An 18,195-nucleotide genomic window follows, 5' to 3' on the forward strand; every position below is an offset into this window, starting at 1 on the left:
ATACCACATTGGCAGATGTGCAGGTGAACATCTACTTGATATAAAAGGTCAAGTTGGGGCCTGGGATGCAGGTGTGGGGGCAAGTGTAGCACTTCCTGCGGTTGCAGGGGAAGGTGCCGGGTGTGGTGGGGTTGAAGGGGAGTGTGGAGCGGACAAGGGAGTTGCGGAGAGTGTTGTCTCTCCGGAAGGCAGACAAGGGTGGGGATGGAAAAATGGCTTGGGTCGTGGGGTCTGATTGTAGATGGTGGAACTGTCGGAGGATGATGCGTTGTATGAGGAGGTTGGTACGGTGGTATGTGAGAACGAGGGGGATCCTCTGGGGGCGGTTGTGGCAGGGGCGGGGTGTGAGGAATGTGGTGCGGGAGTCGTGGTCAAGGGTGTTCTTGACCACTGTAGGGGGGAAAGGTGCGGTCCTGGAAGAACGTGGACATCTGGGATGTGCGGGAGTCGAATGCCTCATCCTGGGAGCAGATGTGCGGAGGAATTGGGAATAGGGGATGGAATTTTTGCAGGAGAGTGGGTGGACGGAGGTGTATTCTACGTAGCTGTGGGAGTCAGTGGGCTTGAAATGGACATCAGTTTCAAGCTGGTTACCTGAGATGGAGACTGAGGAGGTCCAGGAAGGTGAGGGATGTGTTGGAGATGGCCCAGGTGAAATTGAGGTTGGGGTGGAAGGTGTTGGTGAAGTGCCTTCCACTCCAACCTCAAGTTCACCTGGGCCATCTCCAACACATCCCTCACCTTCCTGGACCTCGCAGTCTCCATCTCAGGTAACCAGCTAGAAACTGATGTCCATTTCAAGCCCACTGACTCCCACAGCTACCTAGAGTACACCTCCTCCCACCCACCCTCCTGCAAAAATTCCATCCCCATTCCCAATTCCTCCGCATCCGCTGCATCTGCTCCCAGGATGAGGCATTCCACCCCCACACATCCCAGATGTCCACATTCTTCCAGGACCGCAACTTTCCCCCCACAGTGGTTAAGAACGCCCTTGACCGCGTTTCCCGCCACACATCCCTCACACCCCGCCCCCGCCACAACCGCCCCCAGAGGATCCACCTCGTCCTCACATACCACCCCACCAACCTCCCGGATACAACACATCATCCTCTGACACTTCCGCCATCTACAATCCGACCCCACCACCCAAGCCATTTTTCCATCCCCACCCTTGGTCTGCCTTCCGGAGAGACCACACTATCCGCTCCACACTCCCCTTCCACCCCACCACACCCAGCACCTTCCCCTGCAACCGCAGGAAGTGCTACACTTGCCCCCACACCACCTCCCTCACTCCTATCCCATGCCCCAGCGTGACCTTTCATATCAAGCAGATGTTCACCTGCACATCTGCCAATGTGGTATATTGTATCCATTGTACCCATTGTTGTGGCTTCCTCTACATTGGAGAAACCAAGCGGAGGCTTGGGGACCGCTTTGCAGAACAACTCTGCTCGGTTCGCAACAAACAACTGCACTTCCCAGTCGCAAACCATTTTAACTCCTCCTCCCCCCCCCCCCCCCCCCCCCCAATTCCTCAGATGACATATCCATCATGGGCCTCCTGCAGTGCCACAATGATGCCACCAGAAGGTTGTAAGAACAGCAACTCATATTCCGCTTGGGAATCCTGCAGCCCAATGGTATCAATGTGGACTTCACAAGCTTCAAAATCTCCCTCTCTCTTCCCACCCCCCCCCCCACTGCATCCCAAAACCAGCCCAGCCTGTCTCCACTGCCCTAACCTGTTCTTCCTCTCACCCATCCCTTCCTCCCACCTCAAATCACACCTCCATTTCCTACCTACCACCTCATCCGGCCTCCTTGACCTGTCTGTCTTCCCTGGACTGACCTATCCCCTCCCTACCTCCTCATCGATACTCTCCCCTCCACCTATCTTCTTTTCTCTCCATCTTCGGTCCGCCTCCCCCTCTCTCCCTATTTATTCCAGTTCCCTCTCCCCATCCCCCTCTCTGATGGGTCTAGGCCCGAAATGTCAGCTTTTGTACTCCTGAGATGTTGCTTGGCCTGCTGTGTTCATCCAGCTCGACACTTTGTTAACTATATCTTTAGTTGCTTTATCTAGAATAATTGCTCAGTTTGAGTTTTTAAAAACATTATTTTGCAAATTATCACACTGAATTAATTTTTATTGTGGAATGGAATACCACAGTGTGAAGGTAAATTTAATATTTGCATGTTATGCTCTACGTCGGCTTGTTCAACAAAACCTTCAATTTAGCTCATGGTTAAGTGACCAGCGGTGTCCCACAGTGTTCAGTGTTGGGGCCACAGCTGTTCACCTTATATATTAATGATCTGGATGAAGGGACTGGGGGCATTCTGGCGAAGTTTGCTGATAATACGAAGATAGGTGTACAGGCAGGTAGTACTGAGGAGGTGGGGAAGCTGCAGAAAGATTTAGACAGTTTAGGAGAGTGGTCCAGGAAATGGCTGAATTTCAATGTGAGTAAATGTGAGGTTTTGCACTTTGGAAAAAAGAATACAGGCATGGACTATTTTCTAAACAGTGAGAAAATTCGCAAATCAGAAGTGCAAAGGGATCTGGGAGTGTTGGTCCAGGATTCTCTAAAAGGTTAACTTGCAGGTAGAGTCCGTAATTAAGAAAGCAAATGTAATGTTGTCGTTTATCTCCAAGAGGGTTGGAATATAAAAGCAGCGATGTGCTTCTGAGGCTTTATAAGACTCTAGTTAGGCCCCATTTAGAATACTGCATCTAATTTTGGGCCCCACACCTCAGGAAGGACATACTAGCCCTGGAGCATGTCCAGCGGAGATTCACACGGATGATCCCTGGAATGGTAGGTTTAACGTATGATGAACGGCTAAGGATCCTGGGATTGTACTCATTAGAGTTTAGAAGGATGAGGGGAGATCTAATAGAAACTTACATGATAATGTATGGTTTAGAAGGGGTGGACGCTAGGAAGTTGTTTCCGTTAAGCGGGGAGACTAGGACCCGTGGGCACAGCCTTAAAATTAGAGGGGGTAAATTTAAAACTGAAATGAGACAACATTTCTTCAGCCAGAGAGTGTTGGGCTTGTGGAATTCATTACCGCAGAGTGCAGTGGAGGCCGGGACGTTGGATGCCTTCAAGGCAGGGATCGACAAATTCTTGATCTCAGAAGGAATCAAGGGCTACGGGGAGAGTGCAGGGAAGTGGCGTTGAAATGCCCATCAGCCATGATTTAAATGGCGGAGTGGACTTGATGGGCTGAATGGCCTTACTTCCACTCCTATGTCTTATGGTCTTCAGCACCTGTAAACTGAATACATTGTACTCTGTGTTTTTGAATATGGGAACTCTTTCTTTTGAACCAACGTGTACTGTGTATGCTTAAACTATTGAAATGTTCTCTAAAGCACGTGCATTTCAATTTTCTCAGGACTTCTAAAGTGATTAAAATATTTTGCCTTGTTTGTAGCATCTCTGCAGTTGCTACAATTTCCTGTAGATGGTGCAGAAGTCCAACTAGAAGTGCCAACCTGAATGTTAAATATCTCCATGTATTTATTGTTTCATACGTTTGTGCTTAGTTGTATTGATAGCATATATATTTTTGTAATAAATTTATGATTTATTCAAAAGATTCCATCTTGCAGTGAAAAAATCATGACTGTAAATTTCTGTAAGTAAACAGTGTATACGTGCTGTTGTCTGAAGGTAATTAGTTAGTTAGCTAGCATTCAATCATATTGGTGAAGTGGTGTTCAGCCATGTTGTTTGTGATGAACCTTTGATACCTGCTGTCCCTATTTCAGTTGTTAAATGGCTGATTAGTGACTATCCGCCTGGCAGGATCAAGTGGCTTCAAGATTACATGCCTGATGGGAAGTTCCAAACCACGTCAATTCTGCACAGACCATTTGATAAATGACACCTAAGCCAGACTAAATCACAACACTCCATGTTACTGATGGACTGACAAATGGAAGGCCGAGGCCCATTTGGCTCTAAGTAACTGCTCCCTATTGGCTGGGCAAGCAGTAGGAAATTTGCCTTTTTGAAGTGCAGTTTTTGCTAGTTTAACTATAATACCTTTTGGCTATACTTAGGATCCTAAATCTTAATAAACTGCTCCCAACCAATGTAAATAGGAAAAAATGGTTCAATTGATTTATGTAAACAGTGAATTCGGGTTTACACAGAGCTCCACATACATGGCATGTGTTTATCTGGATATATGGATATAGATCTGGATATAAATTCTCTAGTGCATAACTGGATTCGAATAACTTGGTTCGAATCCAGCCTCGGGCGACTGTCTGTGTGGAGTTTGCACGTTCTCCCTGTGTCTGCATGGGTTTCCTCCGGGTGCTCCGGTTTCCTCCCACAGTCCAAAGATGTGCAGGCTAGGTGGATTGGCCATGCTAAACTGCCCATAGTGTTCAGGGGTATATGGGTTGTAGGGGGATGGGTCTGGGTGGGATTCTTCAAGGGGCGGTGTGGACTTGTCGGGCCAAAGGGCCTGTTTCCACATTGTAGGTAGTCTAATCTAATAACTCTCTGGGCCAAGCAACCTACTTAATCAAAAATACAGTCTAATTTCCGAACATAGACAGGTTATTCAGCCCATTTGAGCCTGTGCAGCTTTTCGATTGATCATTGTTGATCTGTATCTCATCTCCATTTACTCAGCTCCCAAACTCCTAAACCGAAGGGGGCGCAAACAATGTTTATACAAACTTGCATCATTACTTAATCCTGACAGTTTAGTATCATTCTAGTACATCTGTTTTCCTGCTGACCCAAATATGTCTCGCATGAAGTGCAATGCTGAAAATGAATACCAATCTGTCTAGTTGGAGTTTGACAATGGTCTTATACAACAAGTGCTTTCCAGGCTAACACTTTCATTCGCTTTTACAAAATATATTTTGTGCTTGTGCACTACCTTTTCAGTGATCATAGGTAAGATTGGAAGCACTTCCAGCTCTGGACTATGAGTATGAATATACGAATAGTAGTTAAATCACAGCCTGTCACATTTTAGGTCTAGCTGAGAGTACATGTGAGGAGCAGCTAATTAGCCTCCATGATCATTTGGCTGAAGTGCCAGTGGAATAGCAATGCCTGTGGATGTATCCTAAAATGAGTCTCACTCCTTTTTTAAAAAGGAGAGGAAGAATGAAATGGTATTTGATGCAGGACAGACAAGGCGTTTTGAAAAACCAGACAGTCCTCCCTGTTGTAAGTCAAAATTCTAAAATGTTCCTCTTTTCCGCACCCCCCCCCCCCCCCCACCATTCAGTGTGTATCCTGTGGAAAATCTTTCAAGAAGCTTTGGTCCCTCCATGAGCATATTAAAGTTGTTCATGGCTTTGCTGAAAAGAAATTCTCCTGTGAGATTTGTGAGAAGAAATTCTACACAATGGCTCATGTTCGGAAACATATGGTTGGTGAGTTAAGATTAAGATTATATTAATTTTGGATTGAAGAGCATAAGATGCTTTGTTATATTTCATAATTTATTACATGATAAAAATAGAATTTAAAAATAGAGTTCCGGTACATAGGGAACCCCGGATTATCATGTGCAGTCATGTCTGACAATTATTCAAGATAATGATAATTACAAGTAATAAAAGATGACTTGACCAATATTACTTCATCATATCTAGAATATTTGAATACTTGGAACAAGTAAATATCAGGAATTTATTTTATCTTCAAAGGCTTCATGAATTGTTGAATCTGCCTTGCTCAACATTTTGAGGGTCACCATTGACCAGAAGTATAGCTATAAGCAGAGTTATTAACGCTAGGTACAGGAGCAAAGAAAATGTTGGGTGCTCTGCAGTAATTCATCCAGCTGCTAATGCTCAAAGCCTATTGTCTATAAAGCTGCCGCAAGAGTAAGATAGAATGCTCACCATTTGATAGATGAGCTTAATACCATTTGGTACTGGAGATGTTCAGTGTCATCTAGGACAGAGCAAGACTCAGCGACCAGATGCTGTCTGGCTGATATGCCGTGCCTTTGCATCCTGTAGACAGTATATACAATGTAGCAAAAGAATAGAGTTACAAAACAAGGAGGAGGCCATTATGATTCTCATGTCTACCAACTCTGTCCAAGAACAATTCAGTTGGTACCACTCCCTTGCTTTTGCGTGTAGCCCTGCAAATGTTTTCTCTTGAAGTTACTTGAACATTATTTCTCTCCTGTGCAACTCATAAATAAATTAAGACCAGGTACATTCTAGGAACATTAGTAATATGTTGCAGCCTCCAAGTTCTAGTATATCATCATTCCTCCATATTTATTTGGCCTAGGACTCTCTCTCTATATAACACCTTTTTATGGTTTTAGGTGTAACAAAGGATAGGTGATAAATATAAACTTATCTCCCACATCCTACAAATACTTTCTTATTTAAAAATAATTTGCTACATCTATTTGTTTTTCTAACTTATCTAGGAACTTGCAATCTGCCATGCTGTCCAGAGTCCTTCGCACTTTGTTCATGAACAGAAAATCGTCTTTATCTGTACTATAGTCAGCCTTTGTTAGTTTGAGTGTCTGCAAGGAAACAAAAGTACAATTTTATTTCATCTAAGATACTAGGTGTACATCTTCCATATAGTTTATTATTTTACAGAGATGTTCCCTCTCTGTTAGTGACCAGAAGTGATGCTGTACTGAAATGTGGTCTGAGCAGAGCTTCACACAATTTGATTGTAACTGTATGGACTATGTAGCTCTGTTTCCTTTGTATTGATTACACCTCTTGTTTAAAGCAAATTAAAACCCTTCAGCTTCTTTCCATGTCGTTCTTATCTATTTCAATCTCATATTTAGCACACATGTAGCTTATTTATCCATTTTCTATGCTGTACATTGCATTTATCTGTTAACTTTTGTTGTCCTGGAAGTTTGTTTTATTTTTAGCTACTTCCCCTGATTTTCTGCTTTTAATAACTTAGTATTCCCAGCCTTTTTGACATCCCTGGATCTGTTGACTAGGCCTAGGCTAATTTATGCAACAAAGAAATGTCGATTCACCACTGAGCCGGGGACACCCGATACTCCAAAGTACCTCTCCAGCCCAAACTCCTTTTCTGTCTTTGAACCACTTTATTGGCCGATCGCAGGACTGGCACTGAATCTCCACGCTTTCCCTGCCCTCGGGGATTTGGTTTCCAATATGCTTTTAATCTAGGTAGGGTTTTCCACAGTCTATTCGGGTTGATACGTCCCTAAAACACGATTTATTTTGTATTAAAACTGCAGTATTAACTGAGAGCCTACAGCTTGGGGATTTCTTTTATTCTGACATGTTCTGTGGCTGTCACATTAGCTTCTTTCACTTAATGTTCGCTTAGACTCAACAGTGAAGCTTTTCAAGGCTAGAAATTATGGATGGATATTAAGTATATATTAATAAGTATAAGTATATATTAATTTCAAGTGGAAATGTTTATATAGTGACTGTGCTACCATCTTTTTTGCTTTGGTGTACATAACCAGATCAATGTTTTTAATCATTCCTGTGATGGCATCACAAACTAGACCAGCATTTATTGCTCATCCCTACTTGTCAGGGGGCAGTTAAAAGGCAATCATGTTGCTTTAAGTCTAGATTAGATTACCTACAGTGTGGAAATAGGCCCTTCGGCCCAACAAGCCCACACTGCCCCTTAGAGTATCCCACCCAGACCCATCCCCCTGTAATCCACACACCCCTAAATGCTATGGGCAATTTAGCATGGCCGATCCACCTAGCCTGCACATCTTTTGCCTGTGGGAGGAAACCGAAGGAAACCCACGCAGACATGGGGAGAATGTGCAAACTCTGCACAGACAATTACCCGAGGCTGTAATCGAACCTGGGTCCCTGGCACTGTGAGGCTACAGTGCTAACCACTGAGCCACCGTGCCATCCTAGAGTCTCACAGACCAGACCTGTAAGACCAGCAGATTTGCTTTCTTAAAAGGCATTAGCGAACCCAGTTGTTGGAGGAAAAAAAATCCAATTGACAATGGTTTCATGGTCACCATTAGCCTCTTAATTCCAGATTTTTATTGAATTCACATTCCGCCATCTGCCATGGTGGGATTTGAACCTAGGTCTCCAGAAGATTACCTAGGCCTTTAAATTAATAATCTAGCCACAAAGCTGCAACTCCCTTTCTAAAAGTTACATTACTTTAATTGTTCATCACTTTGTTATTCATTTTTGCAAACTTAGACAAACTACCTGGTGGTAAAAATGAATTGCAGCTTTGTTGCTCAGTGAAGCCCCACCTGTTTTTGACTTCTCCAGTAAAAGGCTGTCATGAACTTACACCATTGTCTTAGCTCATCCTTCCTCAGTATTTGCTCAAATCAGTCGTAAGACCAGGATGGACATGTCGTCTAAGGAATGGGAGGTGGAGTTAAAATGGCTCGCGACTGGGAGGTGCAGTTCTTTATTGCGAACCAAGCGGAGGTGTTCTGCAAAGCGGTCCCCAAGCCTCTGCTTGGTTTCCCCAATGTAGAGGAAGTCACAATGGATACAGTGGATATAGTATACCACATTGCCAGATGTGCAGGGTGAACATCTGCTTGATATGGAAAGCCATCTTGGGGCCTGGGATGGGGGTGAGGAAGGAGGTGTGGGGGCAAGTGTAGCATTTCCTGCAGTTGCAGGGGAAGGTGCTGGGTGTGGTGCGGTTGGAGGGGAGTGTGGAGCGGACAAGGGAGTCACAGAGTGGTCTCTCCGGAATGCAGGCAAGGGTGGGGTCGGATTGTAGATGGCGGAAGTGTCGGAGGATGATGCATTGTATCTGGAGGTTGGTGGGGTGGTATGAGAGGATTAGGGGGATTCTGTTTGGGCAGTTATTGCGGGGGCGGGGTGTGAGGCATGTGTTGCGGGAGACACCGGTCAAGGGCGTTCTCGACCACTGCGGGAGGTGGGGGGGTGTGGGGGGAGTTGCAGTTCTTGAAGAACGGGGACATCTGGGATGTGCGGGAGTGGAATGCTAGTTCATCCTGGAGAACTGCACTTTCCAGTCGTGAACCATTTTAACTCCCCCTCCCATTCCTTAGATGACATGTCCATCCTGGGCCTCCTGCAGTACCACAATGATGCAACCCGACGGTTGCAGGAATGGCAACGCATATTCCGCTTGGGAACCCTGCAGCCCAATGGTATCAATGTGGACCTTCAAGCTTCAAAATCTCCCCTTCCCCCACCGCATCCCAAAACCAGCCTAGCTCGTCCCCGGTTCCCTAACCTGTTCTTCCTCTCACCTATCCCCTCCTCCCACCTCAAGCCACACCTCCATTTCCCACCTACTAACCTCATCCTGCCTCCTTGACCTGTCTGTCCTCTCTGGACTGACCTATCCCCTCCCTACCTCCCCATTTATACTCTCCTCTCCACCTGTCTTCTCCTCTATCCATCTTCAATCCGCCTCCCCCTCTCTCCCTCTTTATTTCAGAACCCTCTCCCCATCCCCCCACTCTCTGAAGGGTCTAGGCCTGAAACGTCAGCCACGGTCAGATCAACCATTATTTTCATGAATGGTGCGTTAGGCTCAAGGGGTCAAATGGTTCCCTACTGCTTTTATTTCTTATGTTCTTTGTTATTTCAAAGAAGGTAGGATACTGAATACATATTGATATTCTTCAAATTATGTTGAATGTAATTTGAGAAAAATGCAAGGAGGCTTCAAGCAGACATGTAAAAGGGTAAGAACATGACGGATAGAATATATGGAGAGTGTGAATTTGCCCATTGTTGGGAAAGCAAAAGAGACTGAACATTTCTTAACTGAGAAGTTGGGAGGTATTGGTGTCCAGAAAGGGTCCTTAAGTACCCTTGTGTGAGTTACTGAAAGCTTTCTTGTAGTTGCAGCAATATTGTTGGCCTTTATTACAAGGGGATTTCAGTAAAGAGATAAAGATGTCTCACTGCAATTGCAGGGAGTCTTGGTTAGACTTCAGTTAAGGGGACCAAAACTGTACACGATACTTTATCAAAGAAAGATTATACATGTCATTGAGGGGGTGTGATGGAAGTTCACAAAACTAATCCCTAGGACAGCAGGATAATCTAAAGAGGAGAGATTGAGGAAACCAGGCCTAAGTACTTTTAAGGTTTCCAAGAGTGACAGGTGATCTAATTGAAACATACAAAGGCTCCATAAGGACCTGACAAGGTGAATGTAGATGGATTTTCCCTATTTGAATTTAGAACTGGGGACTTAATCTAAAAATAAGTGACAGGCCTTTTAAGACATGGATGAGGAGTTCATTGAGGGCGGCGAATCTTTGGACTTCTGTATCCTGAAGGTTGTGGATGGCTGGAAGCGAAATCATTGAATGTGTTCAAGATGGAAGGAGACTAGTAACATCAAGGCAAATGGGATTGTGCAGGAAATTGGTTTTGAGATAGATGATCAGTCACGATGTAACGAATGGCAGAGCAGGTTCAAAAGACTGTCAACTTTTTTAAAAAAAGTTTCCAGGTTCCATGTATCTTTATTGAAAGGAATACTCTCAAATTAAGTCGACCGTAAATATACTGACTTGTTTACATTTTGTAGTTCAATATTCAGTAATATGAAATAATTGCTGCGGGTGTCTTTTGCCACAATAGCAGTGTCTCATCCTGAGTGTTACAAGGTCCAGGTTCATGTTCACATGCCACAGCTGTGACATAACCTGTTCAAACAGGTTGATTTTAAAAATAATTTTAAAATAAATGCTTTACTCAGGTTCTGCTTAAAATAGGTGCAACTGAGACACACAAATTATTAGTTGCACACTAAATGTAGATGTTAGATAATTTTAATCGTGGTTATAATCACAGTAATTTGTCTAGTATAGAGATTTTGTACTGGATTGAAGAACTATGACAGCGAAAAGCTTTAATCTGTGTTTAATTTTAGGACAACCTATAGATTTTACACTATTGTTTGCAAATTTGAGTTTACTAAATTGTTGTGATTGATTTGTTTTTTCCATAGAGAAAGAATGTGTACTGCTGTAATGATACAAAGGTTGCAGTAAATTTTGTTCTGTAGTATTTGGACATTTGTTGTTTCAGCGCATACAAAAGATATGCCATTCACATGTGAAACATGCGGGAAATCTTTCAAGCGTAGCATGTCATTGAAGGTTCATTCTCTTCAACATTCAGGAGAAAAGCCTTTCAAATGTGAGGTAAGTGATTTGATTTAGTTCTGAGTTCTAGGGAAGGACCATTTTGAGCTGAAATGTTAACTCTGCTTTTTCTCCACAGATGCTGCCAGACCTGCTGAGCTTTTCCAGCAATTTCTATTTTTCTTTCTAATTCTATTAGTATGGTTTTGTATTTATAACCATAATATTACAAGTCTTTTTTTATTTCTGACCTGCAGTCTAAACATAACATGAAAGTAGCTTCTGATCAGATCTTCCAAAACCTCTTTTCTCCAGTGGAAAGATATTGCTTTCAAACTTTATAAATTTGTTTACTGGTTGAATCAGACTTACTGCCTGTGACAGGAACAATCCTTGTTGCACTTTCGTATTTTGCTGCTTGCACCATTTGTTATATGTAAGTAAGTAAATTTAATACTGTGGTCAAAAAAAATAACTCTTTTTCCTTATTCTGTTTATGACCAATAGCTGGAGATAAAATGTGTTCACGCAACATATGATTTTCAAATGGCAAGCCCCCATTTTTACCTTTCCGGCAAGTTACAAGTAAAATTGGAGATTCTTGGTGTGAATTTCATAGATACGCTGAAATGCGTGAACATGTATGTTTGTTAGTGAGATTCTTGTAGAAATTAAAGTTAAGAATGTGTTAGGAACTTTCTGTTTTATTTAAAGGCAGTTTATAAATCTTTAATGTATTGAGGCTTTTACTATTTCATGCTTTATTGTTTTTAAAAAGTAATCAAGATCATGAATAATCTGTGTGAAACAATATGGATCACTGACTAAAGACTGTTGCCTGTAAGGCAGCAGGTTGCTAAAGCACAGACAAATTAGAAAGGGCAATACACCATTCCAACTCATGGTTATTAATCTAGGTATTGTGCATTGCGCCAATTTTTAGGTCATAGTGCAAGTGTGTGCATAATGCATATCAAACGGAATTAAAGAAGCTGTGTTTGTGTTAGTATCATTGAACAGAATACTAAAAATTGATCTCTAGATGAAAATAGCTCGTATATTCAATTTTGTTAGGATCCATAAGACCATAAGAAATAGGAGTGGAAGTAAGGCCATTCGGCCCATCAAGTCCACTCCGCCATTTAAATCATGGCTGATGGACATTTCAACGCCACTTCCCTGCACCCCCCCCCCCCCCGTAGCCCTTGATTCCTTTTGAGATCAAGAATTTGTCGATCTCTGCCTTGGAGGCATCCAACGTCCCGGCCTCCACTGCACTCTGTGGCAATGAATTCCACAAGCCCACCACTCTCTGGCTGAAGAAATGTTGTCTCACTTCAGTTTTAAATTTACCCCCTCTAATTTTAAGGCTGTGCACACGGGTCCTAGTCTCCCCACCTAACGGAAACAACTTCCTAGTGTCCACGCCTTCTAAACCATACGTTATCTTGTAAGTTTCTATTAGATCTCCCCTCAACTTTCTAAACTCTAATGAGTACAATCCCAGGATCCTTAGCCGTTCATCATACGTTAAAACTACCATTCCAGGGATCATCCGTGTGAATCTCCGCTGGACACGCTCCAGGGCGAGTATGTCCTTCCTGAGATGTGGGGCCCAAAATTGGACTCAGTATTCTAAATGGGGCCTAACTAGAGCCTTATAAAGCCTCAGCAGCACATCGTTGCTTTTATATTCCAACCCTCTTGAGATAAACGACAACATTACATTTGCTTTCTTAATTACGAACTCTACCTGCAAGTTAACCTTTTAGAGAATCCTGGACCAACACTCCCAGATCCCTTTGCACTTCTGATTTGCGAATTTTCTCACTGTTTTAACAAATAGTCCATGCCTGTATTCTTTTTTCCAAAGTGCAAAACCTCACATTTACTCACGTTGAATTTCATCAGCCATTTCCCAGACCACTCTCCTATACTGTCTAAATCTTTCTGCAGCTTCCCCACCTCCTCAGTACTACCTGCCTGTCCATCTATCTTCGTATCATCGGCAAACTTCACTAGTGTGCCCCCAGTCCCTTCATCCAGATCATTAATATATAAGGTGAACAGCTGTGGCCCCAACACTGAACCCTGCAGGACACCACTTGTCACCGATTGTCATTCCGAAAAAGAGCCTTTTATCCCAACTGTCTGCCTTCTGTCAGACAGCCAATCCTCAATCCAAGCCAATAGCTCACCTTGAACACCATGGGCCCTCACCTTGCTTAGCAGCCTCCCGTGAGGCACTGTATCAAAGGCCTTTTGAAAGTCTAGATAGATAACATCTACTGGGTTTCCCTGGTCAACATACATGTTACCTCTTCAAAGAATTCTAACAAGTTTGTCAGGCACGACCTCCCCTTACTAACACCATGCTGACTTGTTTTAATCTGACCCTGTACTTCCAGGAATTTAGAAACCTCATCCTTGACAATGGATTCTGGAATTTTACCAACTACCGAGGTTAAGCTAATCGGCCTATAAATTCCATCTTTTGCCTTGGTCCTTTCTGAAACAAGGGAGTTACAACAGCAATTTTCCAATCATCTGGGAGTTTCCCTGACTCAAGTGACTTTTGAAAGATCACGACCAAAGCCTCCGCTGTTTCCTCAGCCACCTCCCTCAGAACTCTAGGATGTAGCCCATCGGGGCCAGGAGATTTATCAATTTTTAGCCCCTTTAGCTTTTCTAGCACTTTATCTTTTGTAATGCCTACCGTACTCAACTCTGCCCCCTGGCTCTCCCTAATTGTTGGCATACTACTCATGTCTTCCACTGTGAAGACTGACGCAAGGTACTTATTAAGTTCTTCAGCTATTTCCTTATCTCCCATCACTAGCCTTCCAGCATCAATTTGGAGCGGCCCAATATCTACTTTTGCCTCTCGTTTGTTTCTTATGTATTGAAAGAAACTTTTACTATCATTTCTAATATTACTAGCTAGCCTACCTTCATATTTGATCTTCTCCTTCCTTATTGCTCTCTTTGTTATCCTCTGTCTATTTTTGTAGCCTTCCCAATCTTCTGATTTCCCAGTGGTCTTGGCCACTTTATAGGCTGTCTCTTTTTCTTTGATATATTTCCTGACTTCCTTTGTCAGCCATGACTGTCTAATCCCACCCTCGATAATCTTTTCTTTGGGATCAACCTCTGTACTGTGTCCTCAATTACACCTGTTATCTTTGCAGGATTACAGATAAAATGAACAGTAATGTGAGAAAATATTTTGAGTATAATGAACAGCTTCTCTCCTGCAGTACCTGTTTATTGGATTGTTGATCAGTTGGTGTTCTTGAATCTAGTGATAATGGTGACCATGACCTAATTAAGATTAGTTCCTATAATTAGTCAACCAAGAAAATTAAGGCTGATGTGCTAATAGCAAAATATCTGTTCATTAAAGGTGCGTAAATGGATAACTAAAACAAATTCGTCTTTAAAATGGTTAAATAGTCTTTTAATATCATTTCGGCTGTGGTAATTTGTGTATAAAGCTTATTTTACTTAAAATGATTTGTCACTTTCTAAATGGTGCACTGTTTACATCAGAATGTTATCACTTTCAAAGAGATTAAATTTGCAATGTATAACTGATAATCCAAATATTTAATTATTAAATAGATTAATCATCTTTCAGAACTGTGATGAACGATTTCAGTACAAGTACCAACTTCGCTCTCACATGAGTATTCATATTGGTCATAAACAGTTCATGTGCCAGTGGTGCGGCAAGGACTTCAACATGAAACAGTATTTTGATGAGCACATGAAAACTCACACTGGTAAGAATATGATGGTACCACTTTTGATACTTGGACTCTTATTTTTGTGTAGTTAATTGAAATTGTCAATAGCCAACAAAACATGAGTTTGTCTTTGTAGGTGATCTGGATTTCTCCTGAACACAACAACTTTGGCAAAACAATTTGTGTCATGAAGTGGAATGTTATTTGTTGCGTAGTCTATATTCTGTCTAGTATCATCTTGTACTGTAGATGTGCTCTAACCTTATTGAGATCTACAGCTTGTAAAATAAAATCTGATTTCATTTGTGAGTTAAAATCCTATACAATTGGATATAAGTAGAATCTGATGTAATATGATCAAATTGCAGGCAAAAATGTTCTTTTTTCAGGTGGGAAAACTTAAGCCCAGTGCTATAACTAATTTTTGCCTGTGGAGTTTGATCATCTTGAGACAAGAAAATATGTCAGTGCAAGGAATTTTATTTTGAGTAACACAAAGGCTGTGAGCCATAGGGAAACAATATTGCAACAATCAATGAGGTGTCAGAGAAAACATAGTGATACAGTTATTTGTGAATTTATATTTTCTGTTATGACAGTGAGCAAACATTTTCATTTCAATTTGGGTGTTTTTTTAAACAGACTTTCTGTGAATTGACTAATGAGAGCATTTTTGATTTTTCAGTATACGTTGTTATTTGTTGTCTGAATAGATCTGTAATACAAGATAAATGGCTTTGAATAAAGGACTACAATTTAATTCAACTGTTTAAAACACTAGACATAAAATCTCATCATCTTCACAGACAGTATTGATCACTTGCAACAATTTTGAATACTGACTCTTTTTAAAGCTTTGTATGGCTCTCTTTCAAAAATTGCTACAGCTCCAAAAATTCAGATGCTTGTTTTCCTTTATTAATGTTTTCGTAGCTTGTGAAGAACCAATAATCACCAAATTCATTGACTCGTTATACATAATTATATGTAACATCATAATTTTATTTTTGACACTTCCCAAATGTTGCTGTAATAAATGTAGCACATTTTTGCTGCATATTTACGTAGAATTACTTTTTTAAACGTGCATAAGGTTAGATTTAACCTTTGAATCAAAACTTCTGTAATAAATTCCAGTTTCAATAATCTTAAGTGCAATTGTGTTCTGTTAAAAGCAAACAAATTTTCTAACAGTCCGACTTGTGAATAAAAGTAAATTCAGACCCCATTGTTTTAAACATATTTTTAAAGTCAATTGATATATATAAAAGAAGTCATGTCTTTTAGAACACTTGTGAAATTGAAAAATTGACATTTAAAGTCATTGATTTGTGACCAATGTTGTTATAACAATGTATCAAATGGTGAATTAGCATGTATACAGTATAGTGACTAGTCTGGACTTCGAGACTCAGTTTAGTATTGTGGCAACTGTTTGCCTTTTTTATTTACAAATGTTGTAATAGCAGTATCTAGCCCTTTAAAATGTAAACTAGTGTTATTATGAATTATTTGTTGATTTAATCTCTCTTGGGATTTGAAAGAGTTGTCAATGCTAGTTTCTGGTGAAGTAAAGATAAACAGTATCTGTCACAACAGATGTTGCAATTATGCATTTTCATTTGAAGACTGCATTGTGATTATTTTCCAGATTTATGCAGAATTTTAATTTAAATATATGCTACAGAGTAGAGGAAATAAAATTATAAATTCAAAACAACTCCGTACACCCCACTATTTCTAGATACTGGGAAACACACATGCTTGTTGAAATATGTATTCTGCTGGGACAACCATTGCTTTTATAAAGTTTTGATGTTTAACTGTTAAAATGTGCTACGGTCATCCTTTTTAATGTCTGACATCCATTCAAGTGAATGTTACTTTGTTATTATTTAGAAACAATACACCATACACATTTCAAAAGGTGATATTTTAGTAGATCACGTTCATGTTGCTTTTTTTTTTGTAACTAATCTTTGTACGTATACCTTTTCAGGGGAAAAGCCATTTATCTGTGAAATCTGTGGCAAAAGTTTCACAAGCCGACCAAACATGAAGCGCCATCGTAGAACCCACACTGGGGAGAAACCATACCCCTGTGATGTTTGTGGTCAACGATTCCGGTTCTCCAACATGTTGAAAGCTCACAAACAGAAATGTTTCCGGGTCACCAGCCCTGTCAACTTCCCACCTACTGCCTCTGCAACCAAACCCACTTCCCCACCTCCACCAGTCACTGTAAGCTCTCATAGCTCATTTCCCCCTCGACCAATGCCACACCCACTTTCCCATCTGCACCTTCATCCTCCCCATCATACGCTTTCAATTCCAGCTGTTGCACACCTTCCACCACCACCAACCCTTTTTAATGCTGAAGCGGTGAACCATAGATGCCAAAATGAAAGCACTTTCCTTCACCACATTTCTGAAAAAAACACTGTAGCAGGTGGAAGCCATCATCATTGAAACATGGACATTTCTATTTGACATTTTAAGCTGTGCCGAATGAATGGCAATACTCCAATTTAACTGTGCACTAAGCAGCAAAGAAATGACTGAGCAACCATTGTGAACAACAAATATTATTTTACTAAATATTCATGTACTTATTGCTGTTGTAAAACTAGCAAAGCAATTTTTATCTAATCTATTGTGTAAGACAACTAAGCTGTCTGTGTACAGTGAACTAAGGTTTTTATCTTTTTTTAAAAAAAACTCAGATGTATCCAGTTTTGTCACTTCATATCTGTTGATAAGATATGCTTTTTTAATATTAGACTATTCCTTTTGCATTAAAGTATGATTATTTCTATTGCATTAAGATATTAGGGAGAAATTTAATCTACTAAATTAAATAATTACTTTCTCTTATGAAACATGAGAGCATTACATATTACAGTGCTGCAAAGATTTTTCTGAAGCTAACGGTAAAGACTAGATCATGTTCCAGCCTAACCTGTCCGGATAAAGCATTATGGAAAAGTCCTGTTAATACATATGTCTTTCCCTTGACTTAAGGTTTTTAAATGTCTGTGTAGAATATTTAGAAATAATTTGAAGATATAAATGTATGTCATTAATGTTGTAATAATTATATTTTTGTTCTTGTAGCTGTTATATACATAAAATTCAGTTTTACAAATACTGAGTATATTTATTCCAAACATTTTGCATGTAAAATTATGCACAATTACAGGTGCATTGTTACATATCTCTGCATTCTTACACCTTCACATTTGTAAATTCAAGAGTACAGATTTTCATGCAAAATCAGCTGTAGGAAAGATAATTTGATGCACTTTAAGCTCACTAATGTATTAGCCTTCCT

The 18,195-nt window shown here is 41.0% G+C and overlaps 1 protein-coding gene across 5 annotated transcripts in view; it reads left to right on the forward strand.

Moving 5' to 3' along the window:
* LOC125466453 (zinc finger protein 652-like) overlaps nt 1–17,970 on the forward strand; it is a 66,738-nt gene extending 48,768 nt beyond the window's left edge. For all 5 annotated transcript variants that reach the window (XM_048560977.2, XM_048560976.1, XM_048560974.2 and 2 more), the window contains exons 3-6: nt 5,278–5,425; nt 11,063–11,178; nt 14,756–14,900; nt 16,864–17,970. In XM_048560977.2, coding sequence (XP_048416934.1) covers nt 5,278–5,425; nt 11,063–11,178; nt 14,756–14,900; nt 16,864–17,333 — 879 coding nt within the window. In that variant the 3' untranslated portion in view covers nt 17,334–17,970. The remainder of the gene's footprint in view (nt 1–5,277; nt 5,426–11,062; nt 11,179–14,755; nt 14,901–16,863) is intronic.
* The last annotated feature ends 225 nt before the right edge of the window (nt 17,971–18,195 follow it).

The sequence above is a fragment of the Stegostoma tigrinum genome, chromosome 31, assembly GCF_030684315.1.
Source record: "Stegostoma tigrinum isolate sSteTig4 chromosome 31, sSteTig4.hap1, whole genome shotgun sequence".
Classification (NCBI taxonomy): Eukaryota; Metazoa; Chordata; class Chondrichthyes; order Orectolobiformes; family Stegostomatidae; genus Stegostoma; species Stegostoma tigrinum.